A 24,249-nucleotide genomic window follows, 5' to 3' on the forward strand; every position below is an offset into this window, starting at 1 on the left:
CAAGTAAGGAATTAGCAGGGTTTGATAGAATTCAGGCATATTGAAATTTTGTATTTCGATTGTTCAATAGGAGAAATGTTATGCTAATTGTCCTTCATCTGATATTAGTCAGAATTTTCAGTTTGATGTACTGTAATTTATTAGATAAGATTAAATACATTCATGTAGAACCAAACCTTAGGCCAAACTTGAAGAGTTGGAAAGGTTGGGTACGTAGGCTGGTTAAATTATTTATTAGGAATGATAATAATGCATAGAGTAAACAGTTGGGAAATACATTTTTATTATGGTTTTCTTGTCCAGATACAGTAATAACTAAAGCAGTGGTGATGCAACAATATTATTGATGAGTAGAAATTACTATTTAATATTTTGACTTTTATTGCCTGAAACTTTTTATTAATAAGGAATTTTATAGTAGATTTTTTGGTACTGTAGTATGATTTGAAAGTAGATCCTCCCCAGAACTATATTTGTTTAGGAGGTGACTTATTTTGTCAAATTTCTTGAAATTTAGATGCAGTTTGATGTGTGGCAAGGAAAAACTGAAACTGGTCCTAGCGTTGATGAAGAAAGTGATGAAGAGATTCGCCTCCTGGAAGCCAGAATTCAGGAGAAAAGAAGACTCAAACAAGCTAGTTCAACTGTACCAAATGTCAAGCCTGGAAGTGTTGCAAATTCCACTGTAAACCCTCAACAGTGGGCGAGGAGTCAACAACTTAAAGGTGAAAGTAGGTATTGCAGATAAATTTTATTTACCTTTAATTGATTATTCTGTATAAAATTCCTGTGCCATTGTAGTACTGTATAGCAAACTGTGAGTATTTTTATCAAGATTTTATTAGGCATTCACTTTTTGCAGGCACAACCGATTATAGCATGTATGAATCTCCCCAAAGCTCGACCTATAACAGTGAATCGGATCTGTTGTCTGAACTAGAAGAGGAGGACTCTGAAAATCCTTCTTCTAAAGGTATGAAAGATAGTTTTGAGAAATAGGTCCCATTTTAAAGAAGCTGGGCATTTACAAGGAAATCCTTTACTCTACTTTTTAACTGAACTGTTTACCAGCTATGGTGTCATATCTTGAAACAGTAAGTTGACTACTAGCGATTTGTATTAAAGGTTAAAATGATACTAAATGGTTTGAGTATACAGATATGATTGAATGATTTTCGTTATATAGCGCTGAATGGCCTTTGATGCCCCAGTGCTTGGCTTAATGCCTAAATCCTATATTCAATTCAACCTAATATAAAAGTAAAAAAATCTTATGAACATTTCAAGATCATTCTTAAGTTTAAGGCATGTTTCTTTTCTTTATTATTGATAACTCAAATATTATGAACTTAAGGTAAAGTGGTAATCTGCAGGCTATTGAAAATTCCAGGCCATTTCAAGTAGTCATTTATTTGACTGGTGGACTGTCAGTATTATTTTACCTTTTATAGACTAGAGTAGCTATGAAAGACGAGACAGGAATATTTTTGAATCGATCAAAGAATTTGCAATTGATTTTTTATGTTAAAGGAAATAAGTACAGTACCAATTTGAAATTGACTAATGTCAAAGGTGGTATGGTGAAGGACAACACTTTGGTGTAGGCAAGATAATAGGTTAGCATTTTAATGCTAATGATTAACTCTTTTTAAATATGAAACTTACCCGCTGGTTATATAAGAGCTGAAGTCTTCTGACGCCGTGGCAGAAATTAAAAATCTCGCACTATCGTAGATATGGCAGGTGTACAACAGCGCCCTAGCGGTACCACAGGTGGAATTACACCCAGCAATTTAGTTCTTCTTCTGCCGCCATAGCTGGCTGTCATATTGAAGTTCGCTCTCGCTGTCTTACTCTGTTGGGAAGTTGTTTGGTGATGTACAACGTTTTCTTTGAGTTTGAACTATCGTTAATCATTTTCTCTTTCATTTAATCTTGAAATCTTTTTGTTGGTGGTTATATTTATTAATATTTCCTTTGTTTTTTGGTTGTCGGTCTTTCTCTTAAACATTCAAAATGGCCGACCCCTCCCCTACTATTCGTAAGTGTGTTAGTGAAGGTTGTTGTACTCAACTTCCTAAAGGGTCTGTTGATCCTCACGATATTTGTGTCAAATGTAGGGGGAAACCTTGTTCTTTTGATAATAGATGTAATGAATGTTTTTCATTAACGGATGATGAATGGGTAACATACGAGCGGTATGTTAGGAGACTTGAAAGGGATAGAGTTAGGCGTAGTTCTTCACGATCTGTTGAGGTAGCCTTACCTAATGTTAATATTCCTAATCCTATTCCTTCCACCGTAGTGGTAGATCAGGAACCATCTATGAAAGACATGTTTACCGCGATTCTGGCTATCGGTGAAAAAGTGGAGTCATTATCGGCTGATAGAAATAAAATTTTTTCTGAATTAAATGTGCTGAAAAATCGTGAAACTGTCGGGACTGTGGAAAGTGTTTCTAATGTATTCAGTGTTGTGGAGGGCGTGTCTGCACGATCTTGTCGTTCACCTAGCCTTAGACCTCTTTCGAGCTCTCGAACCCATTGGAGAAATAAAGTCGATCGGCTAAAGGGAACGAGAAGCGTCATCAATCGTGCAGACGTTCCCTCTAACGTTCCTGTTGCCGTATCACGGGTCGTTCACCCTCATCGTAGGAAAGGTGAGGTTGGTATGTTATCTCCGTCCTCCGATGAAGGTTCGGGTAGCGAGTTGTGGCGGCGAGCGTCTAGACCGCTTAAGAGATCGCATGCGGTTGCTCAGCGTCCGGAATCGCCTGCACGTCTAGGCTGTAGTACGTGGGATTCCCCTGAGCGTTTTCGTTCTCCCGTCACTTGTACGCCTGCGAAGCGTCCAGATCACGGTATTCGAGTTGAGCCTATTCTTTCCGACTCTGAATTTGTTTCGATGGCGGATGTTACGATCCATGCGCCACCTCTCCCCTTAGACTGGCTTTCGTCACCCGAAAAGCGTGGTGATGATGTTGTCGCTTTTCCTTCAAGGAAGGAGTCAAATGTTTTGCCTGAAGACCCTAATTGGTCTATGCTTTTATCTATGAAAAAACAACTCTCATCGTTCATGGATTCTTATCAACCGGGTGTTGGCAGTACGATTGGGCGTCAGACATCAGACCAGTTGTCGCACAGGCGACCGGTGGTTTCTTGTGCTGACGAGTTATTGCATAGGCGGTCTCCCATTCATAGTGCTCGACGCCAGGTTGATATAGAGGAGTCACGCCAGAGAGTTCTTGCTAATCAAATTTCGCCTTCCGTTCGTGAGAAAGAACACCGGCGTCGGCTATTGGACGCGGTGCGTCGCCGCGAAGATTCTCTACAGCCAACTTTGGACGCAGTGAAGCGGCAGCGTCAACAACATTTGGACGCTAGGCGTCCACGAGACGACCATCGACAGTCATCGTTTGACGGTAAAGATCGTTCGCGTCAACCGCTAGCGGACGCTACACGTCCACGCGTCGACTCTCGGCAGTTGTCGTCCGATTCCAAACGTCGGTCGCTTCAACAGTTAGCAGTTTCTGAGCGGTCTCGGGGCGACACGCGACAGTTGACTTTGGACGGCGAGCGTCGACTCATCCAGGTTTCTCATTAGTCTACTTCGACCTCCCCTCTTCAGTTGGATGAAGTTATTGACTCTGACAGGCGGTCTCACTCAGACGTTATTCCTTCAGTTCAGGCTGCAGCAGTTGCTGCACTGCCAGAAGACGAACTTGAAGAGAAGTCTGACGTGGACGAGCCTTTAGAGGAGGTTTCTGAGAATGAGGAAGAGAAACATTATCAACATGCTGTTGACCTTCGGAAATTTATGTTGATTCTTACAGAAGTTTTCCCTGATCATTTTACCCCTGTGGCCCCTCGTTCTCCTCCATCGGAGTTTGTCTTAGGTAAAACAACTAAGGTGCCGGTGTATACTAAGATGGTCCTTTCACGGTCTTCTAAACGGGCCTTGAAGTTAATGGGGTCCTGGATGGACTCTAAGCGAACTCTTGGCAAATCGGCCTTTGCCTTTCCTCCCGAAAAATTAGCCTCTAAATCTAGTGTGTGGTACGAGACTGGTGAAGTGCTGGGTTTGGGATTTCCCTCCTCTGCCCAGGGGGATTTCTCAAGTTTAGTAGATTTGTCTCGTCGTCTAGCCTTAAGGAAGACAAAGGTTTGGTGGTCAATGACGGAGTTCGATCATTTACTCAAGGGTCTGTTCAGGGCCTTCGAAGTACTTAATTACCTTGACTGGGCTTTGGGAGCTTTGAGCAAGAGGGTATCGGATATGAAGGACACGGACACTAGTGGCCTTGTGCATTTGATGTCCTGCTTGGACAAAGGGGTGAGGGATGGCTCGAATGAGTTAGCTGCCTTGTTCACAGCTGGAATCCTCAAGAAAAGGGCCACGATGTGCTCTTTTCTCTCAGCAGGAGTTTCTCCCTACCAGAAAACAGAGCTACTATTTGCTCCTTTGTCTACCACCCTATTTCCACAAGAGTTGGTGGGGGAAGTTGCCACTGCTCTCACTCAGAAGGCCACTCATAATTTGGTGGCCAATACGGCGAGGAAAGTTTTGCCTTCCACTTTTGCTTCGCGGAAACCTAAGGAAGTCTCTTCTGGTGTTCGCCCTTCTCAGCCCTTTCGTGGGAAACCTTCCGGAAGGGGCTCTTTCAAACCGGACGGAAGGAAGCCTAGAAGCAGAGGAAACAAAACTAGTCGAGGTAAAGTCTGAGTGCCCTATCCTTCAGACAGCAGTGGGGGCCAGGTTGATTCACTTCTGGAAGATCTGGGAGAGGAATGGTCCGTCCAAGTGTTAAAGGAGGGTTACAAGATCCCCTTCCTAGCTATTCCTCCTTTGGTCTCAGATCCAGTGGATCTTTTGCCCAAGTACAGAGAGAGTCCGAAGAAGCAAGCCATGCGTCTTCAGATGCTTCTTTTACTAGAAAAGCAAGTAATAGAGGAAGTCCAGGATGTAACATCTCTGGGGTTTTACAACCGCCTTTTCTTAGTCCCCAAGGTTTCCTGGGAGTGGTGGCCGGTTCTGGACGTAAGTGTTCTGAATGGTTACGTCCAGAATTCGACATTTACGATGGAAACTCGGAAGACTGTTCTGGCGGCGGTGAGGAAAGACGATTGGATGGTCTCAATAGACCTCCAAGACGCCTATTTCCATATTCCAATTCATCCCAGCTGCAGACGTTATCTGAGGTTCATGGACGGAAACAAGGTTTTCCAATTCAGGGCTCTTTGCTTCGGACTATGCACGGCTCCTCTATTATTTACGAAGATCATGCTGAATGTAGCGAGTATGCTGCATTCGAGGGGAATCAGGGTCTATCTGTACCTGGACGATTGGCTGATAAAAGCTTCCTCATCCGATCGCTGTCTGAAGGACCTGAAAATAACTCTGGACTTAACCAGGGAACTGGGCCTCCTGGTGAGCTCGAAAAAATCGCAATCGCAACTGACTCCATCCCAGGAGATTCTTTATTTGGGGATGGAGATTCACAGTCGGATTTTTCGGGCTGTCGCCTGTAAGAATACAGTCAGCTCTCCAAAAGGTCCAAGCTTTCCTGAAGAAGGAACTCTGTTCCGTAAGAGATTGAATGAGCCTTCTGGGCACTCTCTCCTCACTAGAGAAGTTCGTAACTCTGGGGAGGTTGCATTTGCGTCCCCTTCAGTTTCATCTCAATCGCCATTGGAAAAAAGGGGACAGCCTAGACAGGGATTGTGTTCCCATCACGATCTCCATCAAGTCTCATCTTCAATGGTGGGACAACGAGCACAGACTGAAGGAAGGGTTGTCGTTATATCAGAAGAGCCCAGACCTCGTGTTGTGTTCCGACGCCTCAAACTCGGGGTGGGGAGCTATATTGGGAAAGAGGAGCTTTCGGGAGCTTGGACAGTGGAACAATCAACTCGCCACATCAACCAAAAGGAGCTTTTGGCGATTCATCTGGCCCTCAGAGGCTTCGAGAAGCAGATCAGAGGCAAGGTAGTCCAAATCAATGCGGACAGCACTACGGCTCTTGCCTATACAGTGAACCCTCGCTACTTCGCGGTTCGACCATCGCGGATTCACCACTTCGCGGATTTTTTCCATAACCCATATATATACAGTAATATATATATATATATATATGTATGCATGTATTTATGTATATATGTAGGTATGTATATGTGTATACATATAAATATATATATATATACACACACACACACATATATATATATATATATATATATATATATATATATATATATATATATATATCTAAAGTAGGAAGATGTGATGTAGTTCTAAGGGAAAAGTATGGGAAATATGTCTGGGTAATAAGCAAAGCTCTACCTCCAGTTTGTTTCTACATTATGATCAGAGATAAATGTAAACAAAACATTGGTTGCCATTTTTTATCATGCTTTTTAGCATGTTAAGGAAATGCATGATATAAAATCACCTTTAATATTTGTGCCTGTTTTAGTTTAGGGTACTGTAGTACATGCATTAAGTGTTCTGTACATTAAAGGGTAGTTTGTTAACAGTACTACGTACAAGGGAAGGTTTTAAAAGTCTGAATATACATGTTGAATAAATAGGTAAATATGGTGTCACTACTTCGCGGATTTTCACCTATCGCGGCCGCGACTGGAACCTATCTACCGCGATAAACGAGGGTTCACTGTATTGCAAAGCAAGGCGGGACCCACTCTTGGACTTTGTACGAGATAGCAAGACCTCTTCTCATTTGGGCAGAGCAGAGGAAAGTGACACTTTTGACTCTGTTTATTTAAGGGGTCAACAATGTGAGTGCAGACAGACTCAGCAGGAGGGGTCAGGTGCTCCCCACAGAATGGATTTTACACCGAGACGTCTGCAAAAGTCTGTGGCGTTTGTGGGGTCGTCCTCTCGTGGATCTCTTTGCAACCGCAAAGACTTAGAGACTGGAGTGTTACTGCTCTCCGGTGCCAGATCCCGATGCCATTCACATAGACGCTTTTCTGGTGGACTGGTCTCACATGGAGGTTTATGCTTTCCCCCCATTCAAGATCCTTTACCAAGTGATACAGAAGTTCGTATCCCACGAAGAAACCAGGATGACTCTTATAGCCCCGTTCTGGCCGTCAAGAAGCTGGTTTCCAGAGGTACTGGAATAGATGGTAGATTTCCCGAGACGCTTTCCCTTAAGACCAGATCTTCTCAGACAACCTCACTTGGCCCGAAACCATCTAAACCTCCAAGCTCTACGTCTGACTGCCTTCAGATTATCGAAAAACTCGCTAGAGCTAGAGGATTTTCGAAGAAGGCAGCCAAGGCTATTGCGAGGGCAAGGAGGTCGTCCACCATCAAGGTGTATCAGTCCAAGTGGGAGTTGTTCAGAGAGTGGTGTAAGGCTAACTCGATTTCTTCATCCAGTACATCTCTAACCCAGATAGCGGATTTTTTCATTGACCTTAAGAATAAACTTAACTTCTCGTCATCTACAATTAGAGGTTACAGGAGTATGTTGGCTACGGTTTTTAGACACAGGAACTTAGACCTCTCCAATAATAAGGATCTACAGGACCTGCTTAGATCTTTTGATACCACCAAGAAAATTCAATCTGCTCCCCTTGCCTGGAATTTGGATGTGGTGCTGAAATTTCTCATGGGTGACAGATTTGAGCCTTTGCACTCGGCTTCTTTTAAGGATTTAACCTTGAAAACTTTGTTTCTGGTTAGTCTAGCCACCGCTAAAAGAGTAAGTGAAGTTCACGCATTTAGCAGGAACATTGGTTTTCGGGATGGTAAAGCCATCTGTTCTTTACAACTGGGGTTTTTGGCTAAAAATGAAAATCCTACTTGGCCATGGCCCAAATCCTTCGAGATCCCTAATCTTTATGATGTGGTGGGAAATGAGTTTGAGAGGGTGCTCTGTCCAGTAAGAGCATTACGACTGTATGTGGACAGAACGAAGAATCTGAGAGGCGACTCAGACACTTTGTGGTGTGCAGTCCGAAACCCTTCACTGCCCATGTCAAAGAATGCCTTGTCTTTCTTCATAAGACTGTTAATTTGAGAGGCTCACGCTCAGTGTGATGAAGCAGATCAGAGGCTTCTCAAAGTAAAGACACATGAAGTCAGAGCGGTAGCGACTTCGGTAGCTTTTAAAAAGAATCGTTCTCTACAAAGTTTGATGGATACGACCTTTTGGAGAAGTAAGTCAGTTTTCTCATCACATTATTTGAAACATGTTCAAACGCTTTATGAGGACTGTTATACTTTGGGTCCTTTCGTTGCAGCGAATGCGATAGTAGGTGAATGATCTACTACTACGTTCCATTTTCCTAATACCCCTTTTCTATCTCTTGGAACTCGTAAGTTATGGTTGTTTGTGGAGGCTGGTCGTCAGCCTTCCGCAATCTTTGGTTTGGTCAGGTGGTCAATTTGTTCCTAGAGTGCGCCCGGAACAAGGGTATTAGTTGAGGTCCTGTCATGTTATAGGTGTTTGTACCGTTTGGCAGCTCCTAGAGATCATCAGCCCCGAGTGGATCACTGGTTCTCCTAAGGATAGCGGACGAAATGAGGCAGAGTACCTTTGCTGTCAGCTTCCTTATCAGGTGAGAACCGCTTAAGTTAAGTGTTTTTTGTAATGCTTAAGTGAACTTTCAATATGTAGCTGTCTCTGACCCGCCACCAAGGGGTGTCAATCAGCTCTTATATAACCAGCGGGTAAGTTTTATATTTAAAAATGATATTTTCATAATAAAATAATTTTTTGAATATACTTACCCGCTGGTTATATAAATTTAACTCCCACCCTCCTCCCCTCTAGAGACTACCTATGGTATTGCTATGAGGCTTGGAAGAACTGAATTGCTGGGTGTAGTTCCACCTGTGGTACCGCTAGGGCGCTGTTGTACACCTGCCATATCTACGATAGTGCGAGATTTTTAATTTCTGCCACGGCGTCAGAAGACTTCAGCTCTTATATAACCAGCGGGTAAGTATATTCAAATATTTATTTTATTATGAAAATATCATTTTGACATGTTTTTGGTGACTTGCCAACACCAGCCCATTTGCAATGACTGTTAGGTACCCCTCACCGTGAGACATTTATTGCTCCAATGCCCCACTCTTGGGTACCTAGGATATACATTTGTGTTTGGGGCTTGAGGTGGGAATAGCAGGTTCATACTTTCCAACTTTTTTGGGGAGGATGTTTTATATGTTTTTGGTGGCATTTTTATATTAATTTCAGAAGCAGGTCTTCTTAAAGCTATTTAACTTTTATACTGATCTGTTTGCTTTTATATATTTTAATTGAATTGCCTTTTATAATAAGTTATATCGGCATCAATAATCTAAAGATGTAATGATCCCAGAAAACCCCATATTCATTCATTTATTCTTGAAAAAATGTCATAAAGAAGATAACTAGATTTTGTGCTACAAAATTGGGATCATTCATCTATTTGATTAGAATTATTTTATCAATATTTTAACTTTTTCAATTCCTAACCAAAATTTTTATCGGAATAACTGCTTGATACAGTATTGGGTTTCTATCTACATCACTCCGCAATTCTCTACTATGAGAATTGCAATGAGTTTACTGCATTGTATACAAACTTACATTTCATTAATAGTAAAACAATTACTTTCTTTAATGTTTAATGTTCAAGATAATGATAGTGTTTGAATTAAAGAAAAGGTTCTTTTCAAGAGAAGGAAATTTTGATTGTGTACAGATTCAGTATCTTGTATGTATGTTTAAACTTGGAAGAAGTCTGTTGAAATGGTGCAGGAAACTTGATATTGGTAATCTGTTAACAGTTTGCTGCAAGTAAAATTCTCTCCAGTTTGATTTTTTTGTTCATCTCGTGTGTAGGCCATCATTTACTAGTTATTTTCAGCTGGCTTTATTTTTTCTAAAACTTACATGCTTATTATTAGTTTGGTGTAGTTTTATCTTATGAAAGTTATTTTTGTTATAAATTGATTTTGTGCAGATAACTTGTGTAATAAAATTGTAGAATTGAAGACTTCATACAGCATATCTTCATGTAACTTTTCACCCAATTGGCCGAGTGTCAAGAAATTTGTCTTGGTGATCTATGTAAGCTATTCAACAGCATTGTGACAATGGAAAATCCCATTTTGCTTTTAACACCAGTAAGTAGGATACTTCGTAGCTTTTAAGATACAGTATGTCTATCTGGGGTATGATCTAAGAATGATAGCACAGAGTTGGTAGAGGGCATCTGGTGTAATTATTTGTTGTGGTAAGTATGTGCATTGGTCTTACAAGAGGGGAATATGACGGAAACATAGGGAGTATTTGAAGGGTGTTTACACGAGGTAAACACTTTATTTATCCTTTTGATGGCTACTTTAGCACCTTGCTGGTAAAGATCTCAAGGTTAGATGAGGTGGATAGAAATATATAGCACTCAATCAAAACAAAGCCAATGAACACACTCATGAAAGTGAGGGATACCCAAGGTTAACCAAACAGTTGCTGTTGTTTTAAAAAATCTTGGCAATTGGTTAGTGATTGAATGACACTGGAAATATTATTGACACGAAAGTTAAATAATTCCTTAGGTGTGGGCAGAATGATTTTTTCTTGAAAGAGATTTAAGTGTTTTGGCCGGGTGATGGTTGGGTAAAGGCTAATGTTGAGGTGAATTGGCAGTGTTAGGTGGCTGCAGGGTTGTCTCCGGGCTTTCTCCTTGTGTAGTTTTTAATGATGTTAATTTTGCACCGAATAATTGAATACAAACCCTTGTTCTTTACATAGAAGAATGATAATAGCGAAGCTGGGTTGTGGCCATTAAAGCTTTTAAAATGAGGTGCCGACAACCAACTGGTTGCTACCAGTCAGCAGTGGGGAAGCACTGCCCTCCCCTGCTCACTCACTAACAAACCACTTTGATTTCAGCCACTGGTGTGAACAGATGTTCTCACCTCGCTCTAGATTTACTGGCTATTACTCATTTTTTTTTTCTTTTCAGGATTGTGTGTTTTGTGCTTTGGTGAGGTATGCTGGACATGTGAACTTGTTCTTGCGTGTAGGGGCGTGGGTACGTTACGTTCATGTTCAATCTGGAGACTAACCCTCGCCTACTTTTCCCCTCATGCAGAGAACACTCTTGCACGCAGGCATCTTCTTGCGACGAGTGTCAGGAGGGACCATCTTCCTTTGGGGTTTTCCTCGAAGTCGAAGAAGTCCCAACTTCTCTCCTTCTTGCCATGGTATTCTCCTTTCTAGCTCTTCTCAGTTGGCCTTTTCCAGGGGAAATCGGACAAGAGCGGTGGCCCTTTAACGCCAGGTCAACTTTCAAGGCAGGAAGCTCCTTCTGTTTCCCCTGGTGAAACAGGGAGGGCTTCCTTTCGAGGGGAGTCGAGTGTACTAGACGCTTTGTGTCTGCTTTGGCCTTCCTTGGGGCTCAAGGGTTCCCTTTCCAAGGATCGGTTGGTGGAGCTGTTGGTTGGGGGGGCTCCACTGGAGAGCGTATCTTCTTCTGCTTCGGATGATTTCGACAGATTTAATAAGAAGAATTGATCAAATAACCAGGTTGACAATACCCACCCAACAATAAAGAAAAATTTCAATTCTCATAACTAAATTTATATTTTGAGGAAAAAATATTACAGTGTCCCTCGTCACTTCTCTCCCACAATAACTAGTTTAAAAGAAAAATTTGATTTAAAAAAAAAAAAAATGTTCATGTTGGACACCCCCTTATGAATAATGTACAAAGTCCTCAGGAACAGGTTATTCAGTAAGCCACACATTTAATGAAAAAACATCACTCACAAAAGTTCAACAATCTTAGTACATATGTGTGTGCAGCATAGGATTGCCCTCTTTCTCTTACAGACTTACTGGAAGAATAAACAGATGCTTCACAAGCATCATTTCACAGGTTCAGACAAAAACCATGGTTTACAAACAACACAAGTTGAGTATTATATAATTTTTCAGTATATGTTGTGACCTACACTCTATACAGTCAAAAAAGATTTTCCTAGATTCCTCTTGACATGAACCTTTGAATTTTCAGTGAAAGCGAAGTTGAAGCAGAACACAATTTTCGTCACCAATATGATAAATATCCGTTCAAAACTTCAAATTTTTTTTAGTATACTGTACTGAACAACGCAGACGTTATACAGATGCTAACTCACTCTAAGTTTTACATATTACAAATTACACTCTTATAGGCAAAATATAGGTTTCTAGATTTTGTTCACTTGTGTTTTATAAAGTGCAGTTTGGATTGTTTATTCTATGATACAAGAATAATATCAGCAGGTAAAAACTTTCAATCAGAAAGGCGACATTACTTTCCTTCAGGCCACTCGATGGTGTTGATGAACAACAATACAACTGTAGTGGCATATCTAAACACATAACTTTGCCTGTTCACTTTGCCTTCTAGCTGTGGAAATCCTTCGATGAACGGAAGAAAACGCGATCTCCTGTCAGCTCTGTTGATACTGGTAAGAAGAACATATTGGCAGACAATCTGATCAGGAAGACTTTGATAGTTTGATGAGAGTCAATTTTTAATCCTTTTATAATGAACAGGTTAATAACTTTGTGGGGTTTGCCAGTGCTTGACTTGTTTGTGACCTCCCTCGTTCAGAAGTTTCCTGTGTACTGCTCCCCAGTATCAGACCACAGGTGTCATTGAAGATGCCTTCCAACACACTGTACTTGGGTCAATTTGGATGTATATGCCTTTCCCCCATTCTGCCTCTTGAGGAAAGTCCTCAATAAGGTCAGATTGTCAAACTGCATGGTAGCCCTGTTATGGCAGCCGATAAAATGGTACCCGGACCTTCTACTCCTGCTGATGGAGGTTCCGAGGGAGTTACCTCCCCTTCCTGACCTGCTATAGCAACCACACGCCTGAATATTCCACATCTCTGTAGATTCCTTACAACTTAATGCTTGGAGGTTATCCAGCATCTCCTCACTCAGGGTTTTTGCAGAGTGGCAAAACACGTTGGGATACCTCAGGTCAAAATCCTCCTTATACCAAACGAAACTTTACCCCTCAAAGCTGAATTTTTCATTTATCTATGGGAGGAAAAAAACTGTTCGGTATTAGCGATGAAAGGTTATTGGTCAGCCGTGAGCCAGATCTTTAGGCTGAAGTGAAAGGACATTTCCTCTTCACTAAAGCTTGGGATGCTCATACGGAGTTTTGATCAAGCCTGCCCCTAGTTGGAAGTGAGACCTCCTCCTTGGAACGTGAATAAAGTTCTCCTTTCAATGAAAGAAGGTCCTTTCAAGCCACTAGGTTTGTTTTGGACTATAACCTCACATTGAAAGTCTTTCTGTTCGGCATGGCCTCACCGAGAGATCAGCAAGTTCCATGGTTTCTCCAACAACATCGCTCATTCAAGGAGATGGAGGCAGATATCAATCAGCTTCATCTCTGAGTTTATTGCCAAGACCCAAAATTTGTCGTAACCCGATGCTACGTTTACTTCCTTTCAGATTTCTAGTCTTATGGAGGTAACCGATGATCGTGATTGGCTGTTTTTGTGTCCTTTGAGAGCACTTAAGGTGGTATCTCGAGCGTGCACGCGGATCTCGTCCTCAGTTGAAACTTCTGTTTGTTAGCACTGTTAGGGTTAAAAAGGTGAATAAAAACACAATCTCTGCCTGGATCATAGAAGTCATTGACTGGGAGTTCAATCCTTCTCTTTCTCTAGGAAGAGTGTGACTCAGAGCTCACAATGTCAGGTGTAAGCACATCCATGGCATTCAGGAAGAACCTTTCAGTGACAAGCGGTCGTGTGGAAACGTCGGACTATATTTACAACCCACTACCTGCAGGACTTGACTCGCTGGTCTCTAGACACATTTTCTTTACGGTCTTTAGTAACTGCCCAGCAAGTGGTTTAGCTACCTCAACTCCTCTCACAGGACTATTAGCTGATGATAGAGGACAGAGGTTACTGTTTTAGTCTGGGATGAATGTAAGAATGACTGCCCTTTTCTTTACACCCCCTTCCCCTCTTTTGGGGGGTACAGCTTTCAACACCCTGTCAGCTAGACTCGGTGACTGAAGGTCATCATATCTTATCGTGCCAACATTGTATCCACTGCATAGCAGCCTGATTACATTTATAGAGGTTCAAATCTGTACAGATTGGCCCCTGTTCACACCCACAAAGTATGTGGTTCATTAACTCGATAGGATGCCTACATAGTATCATCATTACACCTTACAAAACAGTTTGGTTTTCTGGGTAATCCATTTTGAGTGTTTTTGCAAACCATTTAAGGTTTACCTGGGACATTGTCACGGATAAAAGTTCCAGTCAATTGGAAATGGGATTTCCACCCTCCCAATGACGAGTCTCCTATGTATTCGTGTAGGAACAATTTATAAATTTAGAGGTAATTTGTATTTTTCCTAACTATACAAACCAAGTTCTTTACACAAATATACTACTTGCCAACGCTTAAACACATACAGTAAGTTTCGTCTGCAATCAAAGTGATTTGGCAGAGATAGGGAGGGGGTGGGGGCCGTTGGTAACAACCTGTCGGTGTTGACACCTTGTTCTAAAAGTTTTAATGGCTGTACAGTATTCCTGCTTTGCTTTTATTACCTCTGCCAACAAAGTTGGAAAGAGGTTATGTTTATGTTTGTGTTTGTTTATGAACAGCTTCCTTTCCACAGTTTTAATCGTAATGTAACATGCAGGTATTAACTGTTATGTTAAACATTGGAAAGTATTAAATTTTTGAAGGTCAAAGGTCAAGGTCAAAGGTCAGGATCACGGTCAAACAAAATTTCCAATTCATGTAATCAGCCATAAGTTTGGACATCATTGTCACAGAGACTTCAAACTTGGTTCATATTTGAGTGTATGGAAATCCACGGCAGTAAATATGTGTAAAGGTCGAGCAAAAGGTCGAGAAATAAGTTGCCACAGGGGTCTGTGCTCCGAGTGCCCTTCTAGTCATTCTTTTCTGTAAAGAACTCAGATTTGTATAGTTAAAAAGAATACAAATTCTTTATAAATTTGTCATTTTTCCCTTGGAATTGTTGATGATTTTGATTCGTGAAGAAATCATTAAGTGGAGGTTGTTGAGGAAGATTTGTAGTATTTTATTGATTAGTTTGATAAGTAGCTTGAGAGTATTTTGAGTACTTTTTCAAGGAACACAATTTGGCATACTAATACTTGTGCAAGTACAGTATGTACAGTAGTTACCATGGAGTAAGAACAGTAGTGATTATCCTTGCCAAGAGTAATTTGCTGTATTTTACTGTAGTAAAGTATAGTGCTTTATTTGTCAATTACTAATAGTAGAAGTAGTGTCTTTATTTCTGGCTATAAAGAATACCTGTTTTGGCTATGTAAGGCTCTTAAGATTTTTTAGTACTGTAAATGTATATTATATAGTGTATTTATTTGTCTCTTATTTCAGGGAATGCACCCAAATGCATTTCAAGAAAGACATCGTCTAGTGATCCCCCACCAATTATGGGAGACCTACTATCTGCTGAAGGAGTTGCAATTAATCTGTTAAAACGCTTCAGTGAACAGAAATTACCCAAGGCTTCAGAGCTAGATTGGCTAATTTCAGAGCAGGAAGTTCCACAAAAGGTAAATACTTTTACTCCTAGTTAAATCCATACAGTATTTGCTTACTAAAGTATTCAACAAAATTATTGGTGGACATTCATCACAAGTGACTGTAATTTTTGTTGATGTTTTCTGAATTTTTTTTTTTTTTATGAAACTTCATTAATTCCTTGTACAAGACTTCCTTTTCATATCATTTATGTTAGTTTTACTTTTTTTTATTTTATAATAATTTACATACTATGTTATTTGTAAACTTTTATTTTGGATAATTGATAAAGATGCTTTACTGTGTTTGCTTGAAACCTTCTACTTTGTGATGTCTGTGGACAATCTATAGTTTTGCAAGCCTTTTGCTTTTATCATGAATTAGTTTGGTTCTTCAAGATAAAAATTCTTAGAAACTAGTTTTGCATATGCAGGATAAAGAAATTCTTTTTATTTTTTCCTTGCAGAATATTTGAATTACTAGGACACGCTAGCTTTTTGAGCTCTTTCATATTTCCATGTGGCAATTTAATTTAATTCAATCACTCATTCAATCTTTGTGGATGTGCATTTTTGTCTAATCAATTTTCTTTCTACTTTTTCTGTGTAGCTTCTACCACTCCCAACCAGTGTAGCCGTGAGTCCAGATGACGCTGGTGCAGAGAAGAACTCTGAAATTCAGTTGCAGCTTAGGGGTACTTTTGACTGGGCCCCACCTCGTCCTCAACTTATACTTACACTGCACACTAATACAAAGTGAGTTTTAGTCATAGTTATGTAAGTTGGTTACTGAATAATGAATTATCTAATATCCTAAAAGGAAGTGCCTGGTATTGCTGGTTACTACTTTTAGAACCTTCTGAAACTCGTGTTTTTTTAACATGAGACCTGGAATATTTTAATGTATTTTATTGCTGCAATAAGATTTACACTGAAGATAGATCTAATTACTGTATAACATTTTATACTTAATTTTGCTGTGGAAATGAAAAAAACAACAACTTGGGTTGAGGTTTAGTGACTGAGTAATTATATATGTAATGAAAGTTGTTACATAGAACTGTTATTTAAATAGAATATAACATATAGTATATACTGTAATTGAATTTGTACGGTCACTCTGCTAGTTTCAACTAGATAGGAATTAATTTTTTTTTCACATTATTCCTGATATAAGATAGCTTTTGACAGCTTGATCAGTTGGTTCTGTACTTTTTGACGAGTAAAAGTAATTTTTCAAATTTTCCTGCAGACGGGCTGTTCTCATGGGAATCCAGAGATGGAGGTGCGCTGGTTGTGGAATGCGGGTCTCGGAAAGTTTAAGTAGACATTTCCGATTATGTAATTACCTAGGGCGCTACTTCTGTACTACATGCCATAGAAATCAAACTGCTATGATACCTGCAAAAGTGCTTCATAAATGGGATTTTAGATTGTAAGTATGATTGTATCTAATTTGTAGAAATTATTGCATTGCTCTTAGTAAACGATGATATGAACATAATTAAATTTAACAGCTTCACTGTGCTTGCGAAGGGCTTTAAACAATTGTAAGGTTATACCTCTGAGCCTGCATATAAAATAAGCAAATTTAAAAGATTCATTTGTATTCTAATATCTCTTGAATCATTCTAGGTACATTATTAGATATTATTCTTTCAACTGTCTAATTTGCTGTTATTTCTTTGAAACTTCCTTGATGTGATGTTCATAAGGCTTCTCTCTTGAAGCCTGTTTTGGTAAAGACATTTACCCTAAAATGAAAAAATTCCTGTTTTCATCCTTTTCAGTAGAATTAGGGCTCTAATGAAGTATTTAGTGTGGCAGTAAAGGGCTTTGGCTTTTCAGTTCTCCTGTCCCCCTCTCATTAGTCAATATGGATGTGTACCCCATTCAGGTGAGGTGTTTGTTTTTTGTGATTAAAGTAATTAGCAATAATAAGAGAAGTCTTCTACTGGATTTATTGGTGGGAGATCACAAGCCTCAATCTCTTTGTGTCTCGTACTGGAATCTTGTGATGTAGATAATTGTTGTGAAGAATATGAGTACTTCCTTTTCTTTTTAAGAAGAGGTATGTTTAAGTGGTAGCTGACCATATTAAGAGTTCCAAAGGTTGTAAAAGGTAATTGATGTTAGTTTAGTGGAAAATCCAGAGAAGACTAGGGTAGTTGATTACAGTGAGGAGGAAGAAGATTATTCCCCTCTAGCTATCGGTGAGCTTTAAAGGTTTGATAGTAATGAGCTTCCTAAGATTTTTACCACTTTTTTTTTTTCCTTCCTTTGTTAAATCAAAGAAGACCAGCGATTCTTATTTAACTTTCCGAGTTATCAAGCAGTTCTAGTTAACCAGTCTTTAATGATTCTGATGGTGCACATTGCTGACAGAGTTGATCCCCTCTACATAGCCTTGCACTGTAGAGTTACTTATAGTTCTTTTATTGCCAAATCCTTGTGTTTATAAGATCTGGTCTGCTTTCTACAACCACCTGATTCAGAGATAGAAGAGAGCTGGTACACTAGGTCTTAACATCCCTCCCCTTGCTAAAGCAGGGAATCATGATCAACCATTTTATAGCTATATTAATGATGTGAAATGTCGTATGGGTCCTGTAGAACGGGGAAGATCAATTCGAGAAAAATCTTGTAAAGATTTAGAAGTAGCTGAACGATTGCATCATGTGGATGGTAGTGAGCGCCTTTTGAGTATTCCCTAGCTGGTACCTCTCTTGTGAAAATGAGTTCCTTGCTTGGTACAGGTGCAATGGTTACTGTTAGAAGTAAACAAAAGGGATAACCTGTACAGTAGTTACCTTTTTTTTTTTTAGAGGATACTTCAGGCCAGGAAGATGAAAATAAGGATGATAAGGAGGAAGAGCTCGACTCTGATGAAGTATCTAATTGTCAAGGAAACTTTTCTGGAAGATATCCAGCAGAGTTACTTGAGGTAAACTCTGATACAGTACTGTTTATTTTTTTCAAATTGTCTCTTGGTTATCCTCCAAGATTTGTAGTATATTCTAGTTTTCTCCAATTTTTATAGACAGTTGATAGGAAAACCTCCAATTCCATTCGCATTTAGTTTTACCACCTTTTTTTTCTGCCAAAAAAATTATCTGTGGTCTTTAAAATCAATTGCCTAAGCTTTTTATTGAACCAGATATTGATAGTTTTCTTGAATCCATTGTTGATGTAAGCAAATGAAAATATTTAAATACAGCCTTTTAGAGCAAATGGACTAATATACTGGAAATTCTTTTTGTAGAATAGAATCTTGCACATCTAAAGGATTATGCAACTGCCTTTGTGAATTCTTTGGTTAAGTGTAAGGAACAATATGTGTTTCAGAAAACTCTTTGATTTCATATCATATTTTTGGTCCTTTATTTGATAAAGTTAGATTCAGTAATGAGATGGCATAATTTGACTTGCTTTCTTGAAAACCTCCACTCCATTTTTCTCTCATGACTTGTAGCTACCAAGTCTCAAATTTTTTTCTTATTGTATTTTTCTCCTCTAAAGGATTAGTTTTGTAACAGTGGTAGGCCATCAGGATTAAGCTATATCAGACATTCTGGCCGAAATACCAACATTACTGGTTGAAGTTACAGGAAGTTGCTATGACGGTGTATCTCGGTAAATCCCTGTGGGGGGAAGGTTTTCCAATTTTTATTAGGGATGGGAAAGTCTGCGTCCTGAGCCGTGGGTGCTGTTCTTGGTCAAAAAGGGCTATTGAATCCCTGTTCTCCAATCCTCCCTTGTGTAACCACTATTTTTTCAAAGTTGTTTAAACAGTTAAGCAAAGGGTTTTATTTTGAAAGTAGAGAATGCAAAAGACTTGGATAGGAGAGATCTTTTGATTCACCTTCAGTGCTTTACAACAGGGTTTTCCTAGTCATCAAAGTGTCACGAGGTTGGAGACTGGTTCTAGTTTCAAATTTAAAGTTTTCTAGTTTTCACATCCCTTTTTCAATCCTGGGCACAGTAAGAAAAATATTGGATGTTTTAGATGGACTTTTCAGATGCATACTTTTATGTTCCTTTTCATCATAACAAGAAATCTCCTTCAGTATGTAAACTGTTCATATATTCACCAATTCAAGTGGCTGTGTTTCAGTCTCAGGATAGCCCCCTGAATCTTTGCCAGGGATGATGGCTCCTTTCTCAAAATGGATTAGATTTCTGAGAGTCAGGGTTCCTTTGTATTCAAGATAACTGGCTATTTATAATGCTCCATCAGAAAGAATTTGGGTTAAAAAAGTCTGCTTACTCAGGTTCCTTCAAAATTAGAAGTTCTGGTCAGTTTGGAGAAGTTTTTAGATTTCAACCCTGAGGATTCTATGTTTGTGAATGATAACTGTTCCTTTAAATTTTTTTTTTTTTTTTGCCTGAATGGGAGTTTAGTCTTTCCTTCTTTTGTTGAAAAAGTTCAAGAGTATGAAATTTGGATTCAGACTAAGGTTTCTTTAGAGAAATTCATTCCAATCGATTGCTTAAAGAATAGAACTTTTCAATATCATTTTATTTGGGGATCATAGTTAGGTTATTTGTATCCAGGTGGTAACACAATCAACTTCAGCTACTGAATTGGGGACAGTACTAGTCTGTTATCCCAGGGAGTGTCCTTGGTCTGTAAATTGAAAATTCCAGATATATCTTTTCAAGGATGCTTCACTGTAAAGATGATGTAAAACTTTAGATTATCTCCTGTCACAGAGGTGCTCAAGGAATTTCAGCATTTCATGTCAATTGCCTTTAACTTTTACTGGTGTTCTAGGTACTAAAGGCTCAGGATTTAAGGGTAATCGGAAAGTGTTTGCCTCTGTGTGTTCAAGGCACGTCAACATTAGGTTATATTTTGAGTGAAGGAACAAGGTCGGAATTCCTGTCTCGGATAGTGGATTTTGACTAGTATGCATTTTAGGGGAATAATCCTTCTACCTCAGATTATTCCAGGGAGGTCGAATGTCTAAATAGATCAGTTGAGAAAGGAAAAAAGATGATCTAGGCATTCTTAGTGTCTAAAGATTCAAAATTGGTTGGGAAGATAAAACATTGAGATGCTTTCAACAGCGCTCAACAATAAAGTATGTGTTTTGTTCACCAATTCCAGAACCTGTATATGTACAAGTTTCTTCCTTTTCCATGATTTGAGCTGTGACAAAAAAAAAGTTCAGGAGTGCCTGGAAACTGCAGAATGGCACTAGCGACTCCCTTTTGGCTGCAAAAAGTGTGTTTTATACTTGTGTACCCTCTATTCTTGGAATGTCCAACGCACTACCCATACATGACTAATCTGATCAGACATCATGTTATGAGGTCGGTACACCCAAACCCCAATGTTCTAATTTTACTGCTTGGGAACTATCTACAGCATCTTCTAAATCCAAGGGTTTTCAAAGTTAAAAGAGGAAGTTTACTAATATTTTATATCAAAGTCAATGGCAGGTTAATTTTGATAGGTGCAAATCTAGTTAAGTTTTAAGTACTAGAACTAGTTTGAACAGTATTGTTGAGTTTTTCGTGCTTTTAATTTTTATGTAGAGACTGACCATTTCGGTAATTAAGGGCTGTATATCTCCACGCTGAAAGCTGTACTCGAGCTCTTAAACTAGTGTAAATTTATTAAATTTAGATTTTGAAAAGCCTCCAAATGCTAGAATGATTTATTGGAATCTAGATTGAGTTTTTAAAATATTTACAGGCTTCTCATTTCGAACCATGGAAAGATTTTTCTCACAGCTATGAGTATTCTTGGTTTAGTGTCTGCTAAATGTATTGGTAAGCTACAAGCTTTCATATAAAGTAGGTTATGGAGAAAATGAGATGATTTTATATCTTACCTATATTACTAGCTCAGAATGATATTGAGGTGAAGAGTTTCTCCCTATTTTCATTTTCCCTACTTTTGAAAAGAAAATTGGTAATTTTTCTGAAAAATTCTTTTGCCTTGTGTGGGCTGTCGAGTGTTATTTCGATAAGACTTGGACATATTAGGAGATGGTACCTAATTTTTTTTTTGTGGGTCTAGAATTTTGAATTCATTAGTCCTCTTTTTAAAAAAAATCTCTTTCATTTGTTAAAAGTTAATCACAGATGGTCACAAGGAATTGGATCCAATTCAGATGAATGGCTTTGTTAGGTTTCATGATATTAGAAATTCAACTAGATCACTTAATTTCTGTAGGAAACCTTCTTTGGGAAGAGTCATAGCAGCAGTAGTACCTCAGGTCCATTTTTGCTAAACATTGTCTAAGAAAACTTGGTTTTTCATCAAGATTTCTGGGCTTTAGGTACTATGAAAGCACAGGGAGGCAGTATAAAGGAGAAGTTTTTTAAATAGTTTAATTCTCATTATGCAGTAGTTTTTTTCATTTAGAAAATACAATGTGATGGTTAACATATTTGATAGTGGTTGTGTATTTGGAAACAATCTTATGGCTAGAATTATATCTCGCTTACTTGGTGACAATTGGTTGCCATGGTAAGAGGCTAAGAAGCAATCGGGTACAGTACTAGATGTGTTTACTAATAGCCTTTTACATTAACTATCTTTTTCCCCACCTCCATCAGTGTACTAGTCATTGTATATATCAAGGGAGTCTCATAGAAATGAATGAAATTTTGATGAAGGATAATTATTATATCTATACAATCCTAGTGTATATACTGTATACATGCCACTCCTTCCTACTATCTTATTTCAAGAGGAAAGGGATTAACTTTAGACTCAACAGTCAAAGCTTCTGCAGCATACCTAAGCTGATTTTATTGGCATTAACTGCCAGATTCATGATTCTGTACTGTAGAGGCGTACGCCTATTGAAAGGAAAGAAGACAGGAAATGTTTAGTTTTAGGGTAAATGTCGATATACAACAAGGCTTGAAGAGTAAGCATTATGAACATCTGGTTAATGTAGAGAAAAAAAAATTATTGTTAAGATTCTTGTATACAGTACAGAGATAGTTTTTGTCTTATGTTAATTTTCAGATATGCTGTTGCAAGCTTCTCTTTTGAACTTCTAGAACGAATGAAAATTGACCCTTTAATCAATGTAGGAGCTTTAAACCCTCGTCTGTACAAGAAATGTAGACATTTACATCAGACCCATATATATCGCCTGCAGCTTTACCATACTCTGCCATATATAAATACTTGCAGCCGAGCCCATAAGTAAGTAAATGATGAGTGTGTGTATGATCTTTGTGTTTTTATATTTAAGGAATTTTTTTGTTCATTTGATTTATTATAGTTACTGATATTTATACTTGTTATACAGATGTGGAGTAATTTTGCTTGATCAAAAACTTGCACTAGGTGTTTGTGGCTGCCATCAATATTTGGATAGTAACCCCTTTACATAACAAGACTTCAACTTGAAGAGAATAATTTGTTATTAAGGAGTTTGGGTATTGTGTAAGTTTTGCCAAGTTACAGAGACTTAATTAATTTTGCCGATAAATCTCTAGAATTGAGCGATACATTTAAAATACAGTTTAGTCTAACCTAGAATCTCTAAGCCAAGCTGCTGCAACTGTAGGAAAAACCAAAAGCTACAAGTTGAAGGTCTTGATTCAATAGGAAAATCAGTTTTGCGAGGAAAATTTTTAGAGACAACTGTTCAAGCTCATCTGCTCTCTATATATGCAATTTTATACTGTTAACCAAGTTCCACTCATCTTGACAATTCAATTTTAATTTCAATTTCATTTTAGGTCATTGTTGATCATCATCATTCTAGAATAACAGGGGCAGACTTGTGAAGCTTATGAACAGGAGATAATCTAAGGAAACTTGATTTTAAGCTCTGTAATATAAGAAGCTTTGTAATAAGAAAGCATTATACATTATTGGATCACGATTATTAAGCTCCTTAAGGCATTATTTAGTTTTGTATACAGAGTAAACTTTTAAAGCCTGCATGGTTACACAGTTTTATGTATATCTAAACAATTGTTTTATGTCCATAAGGTTTTGTATATAAGGAAGACTAAACATTTTTATTCTTATCTAGTGAAAAGATGTCCCTTGGCAAGTTACCTCTTCACTGGGCAAGTGATCCCCACATTTATTCTTTAGAGGATCTAGATTGCATAAGAGCTGGCCAGCTTGTCAATATTATTAAAGATGTTACATCGGTTTGCATTCGTCATATTTCTAAATGCGAGGTATGTATCTACATGTTGGTTATTTGTATTTTACATTTCGATTAGTCAGGTGTATTAAAAACACTTTTGAATTTATAAAATTTAAAAATTTAATGGTTAGGCTCAATTATCAATACTATTAATTTACTGTATTATATTGTTAGTTTTGAAGATTTGTTAATAAATATATTCATTCCAGTATTAAATTGTTATTGAGTATTTCCAGTACGGCACTGAGCTCTATCTGAAAAGAATCGGAAAAGAATAATGATTATTCTTTGTTATTGATTACATAATGTTGCAGAATCTTTAGAAAGTCATGCGCGCACAGAAATGGTTCATCTTTTGAATAAATTGAACAATGAAAAAAAATCATACTCAAACCTTTAATTTTTCTTATTCTTGATATTCTTGTCTTTTTGTACAATATTGGTCATATATATTATTTGGTGACGTGAAAAGTAGCCACAATACTGGAAATAAAATGTGAAATTTAGGGATTTGTTGTAGTAAAGTAATTAA

General features: G+C 38.5%; 2 protein-coding genes across 7 annotated transcripts in view; one reads left to right on the top strand and one right to left on the bottom strand.

Moving 5' to 3' along the window:
• Positions 1–24,249, top strand: part of Rubicon (run domain Beclin-1-interacting and cysteine-rich domain-containing protein rubicon) — a 53,649-nt gene that overhangs the window by 18,826 nt on the left and 10,574 nt on the right. Inside the window, exons 6-12 of the mRNA XM_068362489.1 lie at positions 518–731; positions 863–973; positions 15,437–15,615; positions 16,193–16,338; positions 16,835–17,017; positions 22,571–22,753; positions 23,595–23,748. Of these exons, the coding sequence (XP_068218590.1) occupies positions 518–731; positions 863–973; positions 15,437–15,615; positions 16,193–16,338; positions 16,835–17,017; positions 22,571–22,753; positions 23,595–23,748 (1,170 nt within the window). The remainder of the gene's footprint in view (positions 1–517; positions 732–862; positions 974–15,436; positions 15,616–16,192; positions 16,339–16,834; positions 17,018–22,570; positions 22,754–23,594; positions 23,749–24,249) is intronic.
• Positions 23,755–24,249, bottom strand: part of LOC137630964 (uncharacterized) — an 87,887-nt gene continuing 87,392 nt past the window's right edge. For all 6 annotated transcript variants that reach the window (XR_011041827.1, XR_011041826.1, XM_068362493.1 and 3 more), the window contains one exon: positions 23,755–23,971. The gene's annotated coding sequence lies outside the window, so the exon portion shown is untranslated. The remainder of the gene's footprint in view (positions 23,972–24,249) is intronic.

This window comes from Palaemon carinicauda, chromosome 39 (assembly GCF_036898095.1).
Source record: "Palaemon carinicauda isolate YSFRI2023 chromosome 39, ASM3689809v2, whole genome shotgun sequence".
NCBI classification, from domain to species: domain Eukaryota; kingdom Metazoa; phylum Arthropoda; class Malacostraca; order Decapoda; family Palaemonidae; genus Palaemon; species Palaemon carinicauda.